Genomic DNA, 18,876 nt, shown 5'->3' on the forward strand with positions numbered 1-18,876 from the left:
AAAGAACCATTCTTCTTTGGAATAGTAAACCACCGATTCGAATATGGAGGTGAAGAGGGATCCAAAATTTGCATCCCAATTTTCTCATTCAAAAGCTCCATCAGCTTAGGCAAATATGCTTGAGGTACTGGAATAGGCTTTAAATTCCATGGCACATGAGGTACTGTGAAGATCACCATAGGTGCAAGTATGGTCAGATCAACACATCCAATTTCATCTAGCTGAAACGCAAAGGCTTTCCCATGCCTTGCCAACATTGCAAGAAACAAGCTCTTTATGTAGGTAAAAGAATGCTTGTTCACCAATTTTTAGCTTTTGTATAGTTTCAGCTGTAAATTTATGTCCTACTCCATGTGGATCCCGTAAAATAGGCTGTTGAATCACTTTTTAAGTCAACCCATCACTTTCAGGTGATAAAGGCAAAGCCATAGGCTTAACCTTCTTTGCAATTGTTTTGTACTTTGTATCCACCCTTGCTTTAACCCTGTTTTGCAACCCATATTGCAGGCCATAACATTCATGCTCAGCAAACTCTTGAATGACTTCATACATCTCTAAAGTGTTAATATAAATAACCTCTTCTTTTGCCCTATTTTTCGCATTAATTACTGTAGAAAATTTAGTCATTGTATCAACATAAACTAGCCCTGAAATACCTTCATTTGCAGCCATCAAACCATATGTCTTCAACTCTTTTTCAGCCCATCATACATATTTCTTTTCATCCTTGCACATGGTTGAAATATTCTTAAAACTGCCAAGACTACATGCTGTCCATTCATACAATCCAGACACAAACACAATTTTTCCCTTTCTTGGAGGCATAATTAACTTCCTAAAGGCATTGCCATAGCCTCCACTTACAGCAGTGTTATCTAAAAACCCTTAAACTCTCGTGCATTAGATAGCATAGGATTATCCCACAGCCTATCTCGATTGCAGGGATGATTCACACAAATAGTGAGAAACTGCATTGTCTTTACTCCAAACCCGAGCATATGAAGAACCATCATCCAAGGCTTTTGTTTTCAACCTTGATTATGAAATATACGTTGCCCCAAAATCACAGGATAACTATATGAATCCTGCACAAAAAAATGATATTCATCCCTAACATCTCCAATAGTCACAGGTACATTCGAACAAGCTGCATAAAGGTCCCCTGATGAATTGTTTGATGCCCGTATGCGCCATCCCATATCTATATCAATCAGCCATCCTCCATTCTCATACAAGCTACGTGCCATAACATTGATTTTGGAACCATGATCTAAAAGAGCTATGCAAGGCGTCTCTCTTTCTCCCACTTTAACAATTGTCTCTGTTGTAGCACAAGCCCAATGCATTCGTGAATAATGGCATCCCCATTATACAGGGCCTTCTCTCTATGCTTAGTGCTACCCATAATACCAAATTTAGCCACAAGCTTGTTGTTTATAATCCCCTTATTTTCAACATCAGCCTGCTTCAAATCAGCATTGCATGCATCATCATATTCCCTCTGAAGTTGATTCTCTATGTCTTTGTCAACCCGCATCAATACTTGCAAAACTTCACCATCAAACTGTCTTTTTCGTTTTAGCATATCAATGATTGCATCATGAAATTAACGCTTTGCGATTCTAAGAACTTCGCCACGTGTGAATTCCACTCTACTGCCAAGTATGCGATCTTCCAAGACTTTTTAAAGGTTTGTGGTAGTCTCAAGATCCAATTGTAACCTATAACTAGGCTGCTTACCCCTTTTCTTCCCTTCTTGTTTCTTCTCTTGAGATGCATCCTCCATAACATGCTCATGTATGGCTTTTTCAACCTCTTTGTGCTGCTCCATTTTACTTCGTGTTATGCATTTAGATGGGCCTGAAGAGGAAGGACCATCAGTGTCCTCATCTCTTCTTCTCTTTTCTTCCACAAGAGCTTCTTGATTATTAACCTCAACTAAATAAGCGTAGGCTGAAAATGAATCCATTGGTGCACTCCATCATGTTCTTCCTCGTATACTCTGACTTGCATTAGCTAATTCAAACTTTGCTATTTTGCCCTTTTCCATGCAATCTAATGCTTGCATCCAAACACGAGATTTTGCTTTAGCCATGCCTCCTTTACGAGATTCATCAGTCCTTTCAATTCTCAACCCATATGTGGCTGCATCTATGGCAACAAATGATGTCCTCGCAGCCATCTCTTCCAACCTCTTTTGCAAACCACCATTTCCAAAGTTTGGCTATATTGGAAGACCAGCTTCTATTGCATGTATTTTGCCATCTTTCCAAAAGACTAATCTTTTTGCTTTCGCTTCACAGTAAGCTGTACAATCTCGCTTTTCATGCTAAAAACTATCACACCAAATACATCTTCTCTTGCATCCTTCTCTATATGGTATTTGGGTTGTTACCTAACCCTTCTCTTCTCCCTTAGCATACAACTTTTCGACCTTTGCATAGATTTCTGCCAAATTCAGCCTCAAATCATGCATGTCTTTGATTAATTCATCCATAGCATCACCTTTAAGAGTCGGACCAATAGGTATAGCTGGTTGTTCTACCATAGCTACAGGTGCCTTAGCTGCAATTTCAGTCCCCTTCTAAGCATTGGCAGGTGTGGTGCGTGTACCCCATCTTAATTTCATATGCTCTCTCTTTACCAACATATGCACTGCTTCAGTTGCATTAGCCCAATCTGATTTTAGCCCTGATTCAGAAGAGTCATCTTCTAAACGATCAGTCAGCTTCTCCTGCAAGACAGGGTCTGCAGGTTTCAGAAACAAATTAATTTTCTAACTCTCCAGTGATTGCTGCACATCAACATCCAACTGCACATACCGACTTTCAAATTCACGGAGCAAGGCTCTAGCAGCCAACCCTTTATTGGGCTTTTCAATCCAATCTATAAATGTCTTTTTAGCTACCAATCTTGCATCTTCCAAGAAAAACTCTTCTCTCAAAGCTTTCTTAAAAGCTGCCCAATCAACATCTCTTCTATGTAACTCATCAATCTGATCATGCAATGCGTGCATGGCCAAATAGGAGAAATATCGATTCCATGCATACTGTGGTACCCCATGAAACAACACATTTTCTTCATACAACCGGATGAAGGCCGAAAAGGAGTGGACAAAAGAGAAGGGGTTCAAAGAAATAGAAGACGTAGAAGAATACTCATAGAAAGAAATAGAAGATGTAGAAGAATACTCACAAAGATGAAGCCTGTCAGTTTATTTCTACATTATGAGAAGATAAAACTCTTGTAGACCAAAAAGTATATAAAACAATACCTTTCTCTATGATGCTCAGACAGCCAATCTGATGCTTCCATTGGCTCTGAAAGGGGGGTAAAATACCAGGATACCTAACCAAAATTTTGCCAAATCACTCATTTTTTCATCTCCCACTAATGGCTAAAAGCTACCTACTTTCGTTTACATGTCATCCTAATCTAGACGTTGTCTATAGTTCTTGGATTTTTTACAATAGATAATATCTAAAATATCAAAATTTGGCTAAACTTGTCCAAAAAACTCGTATTTTGGACCATGGTCACTAACACTAATGTCTAAAATGGCATTTGCTCTCTAGATCAATAATAAAACTGCACTCTAGAGTTTTTCACATGGTGCACGTAGTGACACGAGAACAGTTGTATTGGGATACATGCACATATATCTCAACAATTTGTGAAGGTATTTGCTAAAAATTCAATCAATGGATAACAACTTGGTGAGGTCTAGTGGTCTATAATAGGTTTGATTTGCACACAATAGGAGAATACTTAATTTGGTTCCCTATGTTATGCAATCAAGGGGTAAATTGAGTTTTAGGGCTATTCCTTGCAAAGAACAACTAGTTGTTTCAAAATTGGTAGAGATTGTAATTGGATTTGGTAGGAATAGGGGAATTTCAAATGAAGGGACTTGGATGGATTTTGAGTTTTCAACTTTGTTCTCTCATCTCTCAAAGCTTTGGTTTTTCTCAGTTGGACAACCATTTAGGAATTAATTTGATGAAAAATAATGGACACCAAGAGGCTTTATACATAGGGTTGGTTTTAAGGTTCCTCCCAAAAATTGAGCACACTAACCACATTTTAAGCAATCTTCTTTAATATATGCAAACACCTTTTGTTAGTTGGACCATTGTACCTTAAAATGAATAGAAGGTTTGTGCAACAACCTCACAACTATTGTAGGTCTTTTCTATGCAATCCAAGTTATTCTACAATTTGCACAATTAAAACAAGTCCAACTTTCAATTAATGATACAAAAAATAATAGTACAACCCAAATTAGTTGCAGGATATGGATAATGGTGTTTAAAATAATACAATGCACTCTGGAAAATATTCCTTTCCAAATTGATTCCATCACATTACACTTCCTCTTGACTTCGCTTCCTTCTTTGCTATTTGAGATTAACATTACCCCTTCTTAAGCGAGTGTAAGTCCCATGGTACTCACCATCATAGGTAGTATATTGCAACTTGCATCAAACATATGGAGTGCTTGGGACATCAAGATGTTGTTCTTGGAGGAAGGATGGCACTCCTTGACAAAGAATATTGTTTGGTACTTATGCCAGTTGGTGGTTGAAGTGGTGATTGATGATAGTGCTATTGAAGAGCTTATTGTTCTTGTTGGTACACTTGATTGGTAGTTCCCGATTGATGAGAAACTTGACTCAGCATGGGAATAGAATTGTAGGTTGTAGAATATGAAAGAGTCATGGATGAAGTGTAGGTGATGGCACAAGGATCTTTGTAAAGTTTTGTGCATGCAATAGAAAACCTACGTGTATTCTCTCCTTTAGGGAAGTGCTAGTTTTTTTTAGTGAACAAGATAAATTTTCTTTAGTTTGGGAGATGGATCAAAATCTAGGTAATTTTGGAGTGTTGTCCCACACTTGAGGACCCAAACTATATATAGGTTATAGTGCAATTATTATGTGAGTGCACAAGCATCTTTAAGCATTACCTAGTTAGAAGATGACTTCATTGGTTCTTGGAGGTGATGTAGTTGATGGAACAAGGAAACTCGTTAAATAAAGATGGAAAAAATTGTAATTGCCAAGGAAACAATGCTTGAAGAAGATTATAAGGAGATAGCGAGAGTAGTTGTAATTGTTGATTTCTTTTTCAAGTGCTTTCCTCCCTTGATTTTGTTGTTGGATCAATGGCATGATGGAGCATGAGACTCATAAAGAAAGAAAAGCGTAAGTGAATCAAGGGGACATGTCTAACCATAGGTGATTCGAAGCTTCCTAGATATATCTTTCCCTTAATGAACCATGAGTAAATGTGGAGGAATTAGAAGAAGGGCTAGGGGATTAGAGATGGAGCCCACCAACCAAGGGCAACGGGTGCACCTACCTTGAGTACCCTAGATGCGATATAATGCTTAGGGATTCATATTCTCTATGTCTCTCTCTCTCTCCCCTTTCTTTGAATAAATAAACAAAAGACATGCAATGAGCCTTTTGGCATTAGAAGGGTGAATGAATGCATTAGGGATTGGAAGATTGATCATAATAGTGATTCTAGCTCTTCATGTTGTATGGGTATCAAAGCACATCAAATGAGTGTTGAGCTAGGACAATCAAAGCGCAAGCCTCAATATTAGAGCAAATGTTGTTGATGAATTATTGACAAGGATTGGGATCTTTGCAAGACAATTTGCACATCCTTAAAAGGGAGTTGAGAGCATTAGGGCCTCGATGTCCTTATATGCCTCTAGATCTTCCATACCTCTATCCTTTTGAGCTCTTCTAAGGAATTGTTTACTTCATTGCTTTGTCATTGTCTTCTTTAGCTTGAGCTTCTATTATATGTCACCTATTTTTGTCCAAAATTCACCCAATAAAACTTGAGAGTACATGTAGTTAATCCTTATGCAAATAAAAAATTTCAGATTTCTACAACTTACTAGTATCATCATTTAGCTCCTTGTTGCTTGCCCCCCCCCCCCCCAACACACACACACAAATATTTCAATGCTTTTGAGAGTGTTGCAAGGGTGTCACACTTGTGGTTTGCATGGATTTTTTAATTATAATTTTATTTACATACAACAATTTTAATGAATTGATAGTTGAGTATGGTGCAATGTCATCACTTAGCCTAAGGACAAGCCATTCATAGAAATCAAGATTATATTGGAGTGCAACATAGGTGTTAAGGAATTATGATATCTTTTCAAGGATCAATATGTGAGTAATGAGGTCAAGTACCATGTCTCCATGGCCCAATTTGCTCGCATTATGTAATTCTTCCTCTATGGGGAGTTTGTCTCACAAAGGGTGATCTTGGATTGGTTCAAGTAGTTCAATATTTTGTGCAAGCATGAGCACTCATAGAGAGGTGGAAGAAGCTACATACATTGGATCGTTCTTGCAATTCCATACAGTGCATACATTTGCACTCATAGAGAGGTGGAAGCTACATCACTAGCACTCGTAGAGAGGGGGAAGCTACATGCATTCGATCATTCTCGCAATTCATCCACATTATTTCATCTACTAGGATACCTAAGAGTGACACAAAAATATACCTAGGTGCATCCTTGAACACAAGTAAATCCAAGTAACCACGTGTGTGTACACCATGTGCACTCATGTGCATTTATATGTACTTGTGAAAACTCATGCATGCTTGTGAATTCTATTACACATAGCTAGCACCCACCTTAGCATTCATGGCACTTAGAGAGTTCTTATTCTGCACACAAAGATATCATGACACACAGAAGTACACTTGCATAGTCCATTAAGTATGGGTCACAAACACTATGCATTCACATTGCATAACTAAAGTCTCAACGCATACAAATTCACCTGGCATGCGATCCAACATCTACATGTGGAGATTGATAAGGAAGCCTTCTAGGGGCTTGGCAATAAATTACATCATGGCTTAAATGGCTGTAAATTGAGCACATTCGATTGGGTTTGGAACACTTGGTAAGTGGTCTCCAAAGTGACATATGTAGCATATGTTTGGTTCATAAGCTCGTGGTTGCTTTATAATGTCCACAAGCTTAGAGAGTTCAAGTTGCTACTATTACAAGGTAGCGAGTCCTTACATTGTGTTGAGCTTTGCACCATTTTGACTTGACTAAGGGTCTGGTGTTCCTACTGACTTTTGATCTTGGCTTCTCTCTTTAAGGAGACCATCTATCCTAATTTCCCATTGAGCACCTCATTAACATTGGATCAATTTGTTGGCTATGGTCTCATAGACTCTCTCATCTCAGATGCCTTTTGGGAATACTTTGGTTGCTGCTTTCACACTTGACCTTCCGATTATTGGGATTCTTTTGTATTTAGCCACATAATCTTTCACAAATTCCCCTTCTTGTTGCATTGTGTTCATTAGTCAAATAATGAGATTATCTCCATATCCTACTACTAAAAAGCATATTATGAAGACTTCTTTCAACATAGAGAATCGGGCTTCTCTACAACATCCAAGCCTATGAACCAAGTTCACATGTGGTTATCTATGAATAATCCAAAGGCATGTGATTTTCTTGAGTCAAAATTGAGATTTTTGGCCTTATAGACTTGCTCAAAGTGTTTATGAAACTTAGGGATCATTTCTCATTTTGATATTTCTCCACTTGTTTGGCAAAGGGGGATTTTGGCTTGCTCTTGGATCCCACGAGTTCTTCCTTGTCTAGTTTAGCAAAGTATTGGCTATGTGTATTGCCAATTGGACCATGTCGAGTGTTATGCTAGGTCCAACACTAAATTGTCATACGATGTTGTCACTCCATTATTTAAGATCAACCTCTTGATGCCATCAATCACTGTTTGTAATTTAGCTAATTCTTTTAGAGTGGCTATGTTGAAGTCTAATATTGGATCAAAAGTGTCTTTTCCTTGGGCTTGTAGAGTTAATAGCCTATCTAGTACAAGTTCACCTATCAAATGTCAAACTCTACAACTTTTCTAAAGTTTGGACTGATTCTTGAATGGCTTAGGGGATGTCTCCTAGGAATCCTTCTATGGCATCTTGTCAACTATTTCTTGGTTAGCTAGTGAGTATGATTAACTTGAGTGGGCTCAACAAAGATAAGATGTGATACATTAGGCCTAGGCTTGGGATTTTGCAACTCAAGGTTGCAATCAATGCGAGTCTAAGGTTACACTCAATAGTGTTGGCCCATATGTTGGCTCTTTGCATCGCCCCTTTGATATTGCTACTCTCCTCTCTCAAGCTTATCTCTGTGGCTTCTCTCAAACACACCTTCCACCGTATCACCCTAGACATGGCCAGTATTATTATTATTATTATTATTTTTTTGGGGGGGGGGGGGGGAGGAAGGCTTATGTTGCTACCCAAGGCACAATGGGGCTCTTACCTTGGGAGACACACTAACTACCTTGTCATTAGAGCACGTTAAACCCATGTGATGTGGAATAAACCAATAGGACCACATAAAAAGGCAAGCAAAAATTTAAAAGTAAAAAGAGAAAAGCACTCATGTGCTTTATGAGGAATTTTTGAGTGACGATAGTAGTTCTTTTCATGATGCGTTTTCGTTTTAAATGTGCTGGGGAGAGAGGCGTGAACAAGAGCATCTCACCTCGAATCAAAAGACTTGTTCTACTTTTGTCAATTGCCAATGTCCCGGAAACATTGAACACCAGAGGACGTGACAGCAGGAATCTTCGATTTCATCAGCTGTAGCGCAGTATCTAGCGATCACGATGGAAGAGAGGCTGCTGGTGGGAGGGGAAGGCGGGGAGGTGGCAGCTCTCGGGCAGCCGGAGCTTTGCTTAGTGCAGGAGCTGGAAGGACACAGCGACCGGGTCTGGAGCGTGGCCTGGAATCCCGCTAGCGGCTCTGCTGGCAGGCCTCCCATGCTCGCTTCCTGCAGCGGTGACAGAACTGTCAGGATATGGCAGCATGGTCCCTCCTCCAACCCCGTTTCTCCCTCCTGGGCTTGCATCGTCAGTACTCGATTCGCCCCCTTTCCATTGTCGGCCACTTTGTGAGTACTCCTGCTGATGCTCTGTTACCTGTGCTCCAGGCAGTTCTGGATGATATGCACAAACGAACCGTGCGATCCTGTGACTGGTCGCCGGATGGGACTTTGCTTGCAACTGCCAGCTTTGATGGAACAACAGCTATATGGGAAAACTCTCGTGGAGAATTTGAATGCGTTGCTTCTCTTGAGGTGAGCTTTTGCGGCCTCAATCGATGTTTGGACTATGGGCCTTTATGTTGATCCAATCTTGATAGCGACTGTTATTGGGTTTCTTCAGGGTCATGAAAATGAGGTCAAAAGTGTATCTTGGAATGCATCAGGAACATTGTTGGCGACATGTGGGCGGGACAAATCAGTGTGGATATGGGAATTACAGCCTGGAAATGAGTTTGAATGTGCCTCTGTATTACATGGTCATTCTCAAGATGTGAAAATGGTGCTTTGGCATCCTTACCATGACATATTGGTCTCTGCAAGTTATGACAATTCTATAAAGGTATGGTTTTTGGCATCCTTACCATGACATATTGGTCTCTGCAAGTTATGACAATTCTATAATGGTATGGTTTTATGCATTAGCACAAATAATTCTCAATCTGAATAAGTCCATAGTTAGAAAAGCTTACAAAAGTTCTTAAAGTGGAGCAGCATTCCAATTTAAATAACTGTTTGTTTGTTTTTTTCTGGGGCACATTTCCGAGCAGGAGATGATGCCATTTACATCTATTTACGTGAAATTTAGTGAATGAAGAAACCACTGTACATGTCTCTTATTTCCAAAATAAACTGGGTTTTTAATAAAGAGATCAGAATAGTCCCACTTCTTGAGTTGCAGCTTTCATAGAGCATCTTACAGAAAGGTTGAGTGTCCTATGTAAATTGGCCTGTAAGTGTCTGTTCAGCTGTTGCCCCTTCAATGATAAGCTGTTCAGCTGTTGCCCCTTCAATGATAAACTCAAACACTCGGTCTTTGAGACTAGAAACACCCTGACTCAGATATTTTTTGAGCGTGGATTTATTTTGTTTCATCATAGTGGAAACTAGGAGAAGTTTCTTCTTGACTTGCTTTGTAGCAAAGGTTTTATACATTTAGGAGAATCCATGTCCCTTCAGTTAGCTTTTTATGATTGATTGTTTGACCAATAGCTATTGATTGTTTGATCAATAACTTCATTCTGCAATTTTGCAATGCAATTTTGCAAATTTGAAAGTGTTGTCCAAATATTATAACCCTTCTATCTTTCGTGTACGGAAATGTATCTCGATTCCCTAGGTTGGGAACACATTTTCCAAAACACATGAAAAACGCTTGTTAGGTGTTGTCTATAAGGTAGGTAGAATGACAATTGGTTTTCCTTTGACTAGATCTCACTTATGTACTATGGTGATATGTATGACAGTTATTATTTCAATCATCCTAGTGAAGTGTGAACTATGTTGAGTTACCCGATGAGCAAAGGTTGGTTGGATTGCTTATTGGCACATGTTGTATCAAGGCTCAATCTTTTGTCACTCTCCAAGCTGTTGGCACCCCCCTTTGGCACAAACAATTGTGTTGACTACGATGCTCCTAGGCCAATTGTTGATGGTCGTCTCATTGAGTCACTTGTGAAGAAAGGCTCTAAACACAAAAAACACAATACCAAGCATACAAGAAAGCACAAGTTGATAACATAGAACATAGTTAGGGTTAGGGTAACTCAAAGACAATGAACATAGAGAATAATGAAGTGAACGACTATTGAATATTCAATGCTCATGCAGCAAACACACTATGTAGAGAGTGAATACTGTACCACAAACTCTTGTATCTCGAGGATTAGGGCAAGGGTAATGAGTTGGATAGTGTGTCATACTCTAAATGGATCCCAAAACACAACAAGGCAGCCTCCGGATGTCGAACACTAGCAAACTCAACAGCAAGTGTGCTAGATCTGATGTAGATGGCAGTGTGTAACAGCAAACGCAAGTTGAGGAGACAAAACCTGCAAATGCAAAGTGAAGAGAGAGAAAATAGCAGAACACAGCCTGTGCAGGCTGGTTGACAGTTGGCTGAGGTGAGAGACTCAACCACAGCAAGGTGACAGCTGGAGGAGAGGGAAAACTGTCTATACAGCAGCAAATCAGCAGTCGCTAGAAAGGATGATGATGTGGCAGGCTAACATCAGCAACAACAACACTCAGCAGCAGTCGCCTAGCTGTAATCAGCTCCGATCAGCATGGAAAAGGTTGGAAACAGGTGCTAGATTGATGTAGACAGCAACGGCCAGCTTGGACTGCAATGTCCTCTGCGTCCAGGGTGTGGGCAGCAAGCTGAAAGACTTGAAAAACCACAAAAAAGAGATTGAGGAAGTGTGGTGGTGAGAAAGTTGTTGAGATACCCAGGGTTATCTTTCAAGAGGAGCCCTCTGCTCTTGCGTAGCTAGCTAGATAGCCTGTACCACCTGATTCTCATGGCTAGGATGTTAGACAGGATGTTACACAAGATGTTAAACAGGATATTGGACAGGCAACACAGCTTACATTGAGGCGTTCTACTAGAGATAGACGACCTCTTGACCGCTATGAGCCCTCCATAAATTATGTCTTGGTTACAGATGTAGGAAAGCCTCTCACCTATGATGAGGCCATGTGCAGGGGTGATAGTCACTCCTGGGAGAGGGCTATGCAGTCTAAAATTGACTCATTGCATAAGAATCGTACGTGGGATTTGGTTTCCTTGTCTAGTGGCAAGAGGGCTTTGCCTTGCAAGTGGGTGTACAAGTTGAAAAGTACCCTTGGATACTCCATGCTGGCATACAAGGTCAGATTGGTAGCAAAGGGTTTTAAGCAGCAGCACGGTGTTGACTTTGATGAGGTTCTCTCTCTTGTGGTTAAGATGACCATTGTACGCTTAGTTTTGCTTTGGTTGCACAGTTTGACTTGGACATGTACCAGTTGGATGTCAAGACGGCGTTTTTACATGGGGACTTGTACGATGAGATTTACATGGAGCAACCTGAGGGCTTTGCAGAGCCTGGTAGGAAATACCTAGTGTGCAGATTGAGGAAAAGTCTTTATAGCTTGAAGCAGGCACCTAGGGGATGGTATCATAAGTTCGATGTATTTATGCAGTCACAGGGCTACAGCTGTAGTGCTATGGATCTGTGCTTGTATATGAAGAAAGCCCGTAATGAATCTTTATTGATTTTGGTACTCTATGTGGATGACATGCTTTTGGCAGGGAAAGCTCATGATGATTTAGATGCTCTTAAATCTCAACTCAAGAAGAGCTTTGAGATGAAAGATCTGGGACATGCCTCTAATATTCTTGGTATGCGCATTACGTGTGCTAGGCATCAAGGACTACTGTATCTATCACAGAGAGAGTACATTCATAAAGTCCTTGAGTGCTTCCGTATGCAGGATGCAAAGCTTATTGGCTGTCCATTGACTTTTCATGTGAAGGTATCACAGACCGATTATTTGCAGACAGATGAGCAGAGGACCGAGATGCCCAAGATTCCCTATACATGTGCAGTGGGCAGTCTTATGTATGCCATGATAGCCACCCGTCCAAATATTGCTTTTGCAGTTGGTGTTGTGGCACGTTATATGGCTATACTTGGCAGGAGGTATTGGGATGCTGTGATGGGTATCATGAGGTACCTGAAAGACACTGCTGATATGTGCATATGTTATGGCAGCCAGGATACAGGAGTCGTGGGATACACTAACTCTGACTATGTAGGATATGCAAATAGTAGGAAGTCCACCTCTGCCTATGTGTTTACTTTTGTTGGAGGTGCTGTTTCATGGATGTTCAGGGTGCAGAAATGCACAACTCTCTCTACTACAGAGGCCGAGTATGTTATAGCCACTGAGGCTTGTAAGGAGGCCATTTGGTTGGGTCGCTTGGTTGTGGACCTTGGTATTGTAGATGCTATCCCTACATTGCATTCGGATTCTATGATTGCTATCCAGTTAGCTAAGAATCTGGTCTTCCATGCAAAGATAAAACACATTGAAGTGAGGTATCACTTCATTCGTGGGGTCGTAGGTATCACTTCATTCGTGGGGTCGTTGGGACAAGTCTGTTGACCTTGTCAAGATCTCAAGTGACGAGAATCTTGCAGACTTGCTCACGAAAAGTCTCTCTACAGAGTGCTTTGCATTCCTTAGGAAGTTGATGGGTGTTGGATGAGATGACATCTTTTCTTATCCTCTTGTATCTATGTAGATATTGTAGTGTTTTTTTTTCCCCTTCTCACTCCTCACTGAGGCAGATCTACCTTTAAGTGGGAGGTTGTTGGGGGTAAAGGCACCTCCGCCTAGTTGCCCGTGTATTACTACACTGACAGTACCCGCACCTACACACTGCAGGCAGCGGATGCCCATCACTGTCACTTTATTCTTTATTCTTTCAGTGACATTTGAATAAAGGGAAGACCAGTCACACATTGTGATTGTTGGAGTCCACATTCTCTCTCTCTCTCTCTCTCTCTCTCTCTCTCTCTCTCTCTCTCGCTCTTGCTCCTTCCACCATAGCTCTTGCTCCCGCTCGTACTTCCACTTCAGGGCTCACCTCCCTTCACTTATTAGGAGTCCTAGTAGTTGAGAACTCAGCAAGGAGATGCCAATATTCAGCCAATTTTACTTTTAAGTCATCCTTATTTGTGATTTTGAAGTTTTGGAGCTCATGATTTAAATTGATGTAACGGGCCCTATCTCAAGTTGCATAGTGGTTAGTCAAGTGTGTCCAATGCTCGGATGTTAAGTCGAAATGCTGAAGCTGAGAGTGAAACTCAGGCAACAAGCCCTGCATAAGCTTGACAATAGTAGAGGTGTTACAAGCCTTCCATGAGGGGATGACCTCGTATGGAACAAGGACGTGGTTTCAATCCTTACACTAACTTGGATAGGTTTTGAAAGTCTAAGACATGCATCATCAAATTTGACCAATTGGTGTAGTTTGAACCATTGAAACGAGTCTTGTCATTCAATGTATGCTTGGCGGATGAGGAACTAGGACCATGAGGTGTCTATGAAGATGGATAGATGGGATAAGATGGAGGTGGTGGTGGTGGACAAGAAGTAGGAGGGGGTAAAGGTGGATAGGCAGAAATAAGCCGTTAATGTCCAATGAGTACCGATTGATGCGGAGGTACTGAAATGGAAATAGGTCCATATGATATCATGGGTGTAGATGGAGACATTGGGACACAATAGCCTTGTCCAAATGTTGACTGGGGCACTACAGAATGATCGGATGGTCCACTAGGTAATGCTATAGAGGCAAATTGTGATACCAAACGATCCACAATCGAGTATGTTTGGGATGCACACCTAGAGAGATAGCCCAAAAGTGTGCGTGGGATGCCGAGCCTCCATCACAAGTGTACCACTTGGAAATGGGTATGTAGAGATCCTAAAGTCTATACCTAAATGTGCAGAACCCCCTGGTGTGGTGTGTGGTGGTGGATAATGTGGTGCACTTAATGGAAGCGGAAAGGAAGGTGCAATGGAAGATGAGGGAGGGATGGGTGGGAGCCCAAATGGATTTGTGATGGATGTTGTTGTGGGAAACATCGTTGGTTCCTTTTGTCCATTAAATGCACTAGATGAAGATGCACCTACTTCATATTGACCATGAGAAATAAAATCATTTGAAGAAAAAGGAAGGGTAGGAATACTTGCGCAAGTTCTTCTTTCAGCTTCTTACCTAGTTTTGAGTTCATGAAGAAATACCTGTCTTTCTCATTACTTACAAACCAAAGCTTGTTTTGAAGAGTTCCTTCTTGATGAGCATCTCCCGATCTAATAGAAAATACAGAATTAGTTGGTATAGAATTTGAAATAATAGGGTTCGTACCTGGCATTGTAGAAAAGTACTGTGGAAGTGATGTGTAATCTGAGCTAAGTTCCACTTGTGGATGGCCGGTATGTAGTGGAGATTCTGAAGGTCTTGCAAGATCATTAGTTCTGTGCACCGAATCTAAAGGAGAAAACTCAGGCTTGTTGAGCTAAAAATGCATTAGCTTCACTTCAACAGTCCCAAAACATGCTTAATTAATGAAGTAACCTTGTTTATTTAAAAGAAATGTGTTCCTAGAGAGTGTTTGTGTCCCATAAGCACAAACCCACTTGGGAGGGCCCAAACTTTCTATAAATAAGTATGCTGCCCTCCATTCATAATAGAGCTTGTTTTTGCAGGTTTCAAGTGTTTTCAGCTTGCTGCCCATACCCCTTTCGCGGAGGACATCGCAATCTCAGCTGTCCCTTGTCATCTATAGTCTGGCACTTGTTTCCAGCCTTCCACCCGTAGTTTGCAGTTGTTTATAGCAGAGCGACTGTTGGTGATCACTCTCTAGCTGTTGCGTGCTCAGTTTTCTCTCTCCTCCTTGTTGTCATTGCTGTTTTTCTCTCTCCTCGGCCTGTTACAGAGATTTTCTCTCCACTACTTGCGTTTGCTGTTTTCTCTCTCCGGCAGCCTACGTTTTTAGTCTTTTTATCTCCTCACTTGCGTTTTTAGTATTTCTCTCTCCTGCGTTGTCGTTTGCATCAGGTCCAGCCTTCCTTGACTGTGTTTGTTGGTGTTTGACATCCGGAGGCTGCCTTGTTACGATTCAGGATCTGTTCGGAGTACAACACACTCTCTAGCTCATTATCCTTGCCCTGATCCTTTAGATACAGGAGTTCGAGGTTCAGTATTCATTCTTTGCATAGTGTGTTTGCTGCATGAGCATGGTATATTTAACAGTAGTATCACTTCATTTATTTTTTGTGTTCATTGTCTGTGAGTTACCCTAACCCTAACTGTGTTCTTTTATCAGTCTGTGCTTTATGGTACAGTTTCTGTTTGTGTTTCTGTGTTAGGGTATTTCTTTACAAGGCTTACCTTCAACCTCCTGCTGAGCCCGATGCATAAGGATGAGATTGGTAGAAATGTGATATGGTCTGTGGACTCCATGGCAGTCCGATGTTTTTTTGCCCATGTCAGTTCGGGCACTAGTTGAATATACAATGCTGAATGACTGCTGAATATACAATGCTCATGCAACAATCGTACTACCATGGAGCTCATGCAACAAACACACTATGTAGAGAGTGTTCGGGCAAAAAACCATCGAACTACCATTAGACTTTGTTATACACACTCCAGAGAGTGTTGCGAATGACTGCTGAATATACCATGCTCATACAGCAAACACACTATGTAGAGAGAGTGAATACTGTACCACAAACTCCTGTATCTCGAGGATTAGGGTAGGGTAATGAGTTGGAGAGTGTGTCATACTCTAAACGGATCCCAAAATGCAGCAAGGCAGCCCTTGGATGTTGAATACCAGCAAACTTAGCATCAGCTGTGCTGGATTTGATGTAGACAATAGTGTGCAGCAGCAAACGCAAGCTGAGGAGACAAGATCTGCAAATGCAGAGTGAAGAGAGAGAAAACAGCAAAACACAGCCCGTGCAGGCTGGGTGACAGTTGGCTGAGGTGAGAGACTGTCAAACACAGCAGGATGATAGTTGGAGGAGAGAGTAAGCTGTCCGTACAGCAGCAAATCAGCGGTCGCCAGCAAGGATGATGATGTGGCAGGCTGATGTCAGCAGCAACTACACTCAGCAGTAGTTGCCTAGTTGTAATCAGCTCCGATCAGCATGGAAAAGGTTGGAAACAGGTGCCAGATTGATGTAGACAGCAACGGCCAGCTTGGATTGCAATGTCCTTTGCATTGGGGTGTGGCAAGCAAGTTGAAAGACTTGAAAAATTGCAAAAACGAGATTGAGGAAATGTGGTGGGCTGCATGTCTATTTATAGAAAGTTTTGGGCACCCAAATTAGACTTTTGCATGTGGGACACAATAACTCTCTAGGATCTCATTTCTTTTTAAAATAAAAGGTTTTTCTGCATTAAATAAGTGTGTTTTGGGGCTGTTTAAGTCAGGCTAATGCAGTTTTAGCTCAACATCACTAACCTACTACCATGCTGGTGCAACCTCATTGCACATGTGAAAGCAATCCAAGTAGGAAAAGAGGAGTGTCAAAGACCAATCCACTGATATGGGATGTGAGATTCATTATGCTTACAATGGTGGGAACTACCATATGGGGTCACCAGTGGAAACCATAATGATCTTCATGCAAAAACCTATGTGAGAATGGGTTACCCAACTAGTCACCATCCAACTTGGTGCCAAAGTAAGATGTTCTTGACAAAGAACTACAATGCTTGGTAAGATAGAGCCTTGCTAAAAAATGAATTGGCATTGCATTACTCTCCCTTGCTATGACTCGGTGAATCACCGGTTCCAAACAACGAGGTCTCTAGAACTAGTTACCACACAAATGTAGCTTGAATATGATCAAGTATCAAAATGCTTTTAGAAGCTTGAGCTAGCTGTAGAGGAATGTCTTGTTAGTGATAAGAAGTTTAGAAGCTTGATTGAGCTAGTAATGGAGGATGACCCCCTTGCGAAGTTATGCTAGGATTTGCAAAGAAAACTTTGAGAGTGTATGAACATGACTAAGACACAGTGAACTCAGAGACAAGAATGCAGCAGAAGAAGAAGATACTAAAGAATGAACTAATGGTGTGATGAATGAATGATGAAGGGAAGTGATACAACTAACTTGCAGCCCATTGTCCTGCCATTTTCAGCCCTCTATATCAGATCTTTTTCATCAACATTGGTGGTTCGCTACACTTGGGATCCATTCTCGAAGAACACCACCCTGCTCCCATGAGAGACAATGGCTGTTGGATAGCCTCCACTCCTTGAGCATCCTTGGAACACGACAATGTTTAGATTGGGAACAAGGAAACGTAGTAGTGTTGTGCCTAGCAACAGCCTCTGGGAGATAAAAAAGGCAAGTGGTCTGCCCATAGCTGATAGGCAATAGCTTGAAGCCAAAATGCAACCACTAGGGGTGCTCAAAAAGGTAGGATGGCAGCATCAACAGCAAGAGTGAGCAGCTCCACACCATAGCAACAAATGGATTTCAAGCGGGGTTAGGCAGATGGAGTGTGGTATTCCCTACAACATTCCTCCAAGTTTGAATGTTCCCTGCGGGGGACGTGATAAGGAACATTTTTGGTAGTTGGAGCAGTTCCTCTTTTTTACTCGTTCGGGAATGTCGTTCCCCTATTCCAAGCATCCGTTCTTGCTGATCCATATTGCGATGGTATATGCACATCTCGAAGGCATAAGAGTGAGTACTATGCTCAAGGTAATAAGGAACCTATGACATGCACTAAGTCCTTTCAAGTGCCTAGGAGTCTAGACTGCTGCGATTTGTGCTTTGTTGATGCCAAGGATGAATTGTTGATGTCATCATCTTCATTGCCATTTGTTGCATATTGGGTTGCCTTGAATGGGACATGGTTCGTCGATTTAAACTTTGATTTGTCTTTAGCTTGTATATATTGGGGCCTAGAGCAACCAACAAATTCACTTAATGTGGCTGCTAAAGCATATTTCAGCCAATAAACCTTGTGTTTTGCTGCTTGGAGTCTCCATCGACCTCTAGTTACCCAAGGGATTGCGTTTCACTCCCTCCATTGCTGCCCACATCATTAGACTACATGGTGGACTATGATCCATCTGGAGTATGACACACTCTTGGAGCCGTTCTTTATGTTCTTAACATGATCTAACTCATCTTTGCCATGGTCCTTGGGACACAAAAGTTGGACTTCAAAGCGTCCTTGAATCATTCTTCATCTCTATACACTCTCATCTTTGTCGAGCTTTCATTGCATTGTATTTACTCATCTATTGTCTCGATGTTTGCCCCAATAGCTCTTTACACAATGTAATCTTTGTGAATCCCCTATTCCTGAGGCCCATAAGACCTTAGTACTCCCCTAGTCGTATTCCCCTTGAGCAATTGAGAGGAGTGCCTATAGCATTTGC

At 41.2% G+C, this 18,876-nt stretch overlaps 1 protein-coding gene across 7 annotated transcripts in view; it reads left to right on the plus strand.

Moving 5' to 3' along the window:
* Positions 1 to 8,536: 8,536 nt before the first annotated feature.
* EMB1345 (Transducin/WD40 repeat-like superfamily protein) overlaps positions 8,537 to 18,876 on the plus strand; it is a 73,758-nt gene continuing 63,418 nt past the window's right edge. For 3 of the 7 annotated variants that reach the window (XR_015689614.1, XR_015689616.1, XR_015689615.1), the window contains exons 1-3: positions 8,537 to 8,942; positions 9,023 to 9,169; positions 9,258 to 9,476. Coding sequence is in view for 2 of the 7 variants with exons in the window: in XM_087672268.1 (XP_087528394.1) it covers positions 8,700 to 8,942; positions 9,023 to 9,169; positions 9,258 to 9,476 (609 nt within the window). In the remaining 5 variants the exon portion in view is untranslated. The remainder of the gene's footprint in view (positions 8,943 to 9,022; positions 9,170 to 9,257; positions 9,477 to 18,876) is intronic. The other 4 variants (XR_015689626.1, XR_015689620.1, XM_087672268.1 and 1 more) reach the window with 3 other exon arrangements.

Source organism: Lygodium microphyllum, chromosome 3, assembly GCF_053477565.2.
Source record: "Lygodium microphyllum isolate KBCC chromosome 3, Lygodium_microphyllum_v1.1.10, whole genome shotgun sequence".
In the NCBI taxonomy this organism is placed as follows: Eukaryota; Viridiplantae; Streptophyta; class Polypodiopsida; order Schizaeales; family Lygodiaceae; genus Lygodium; species Lygodium microphyllum.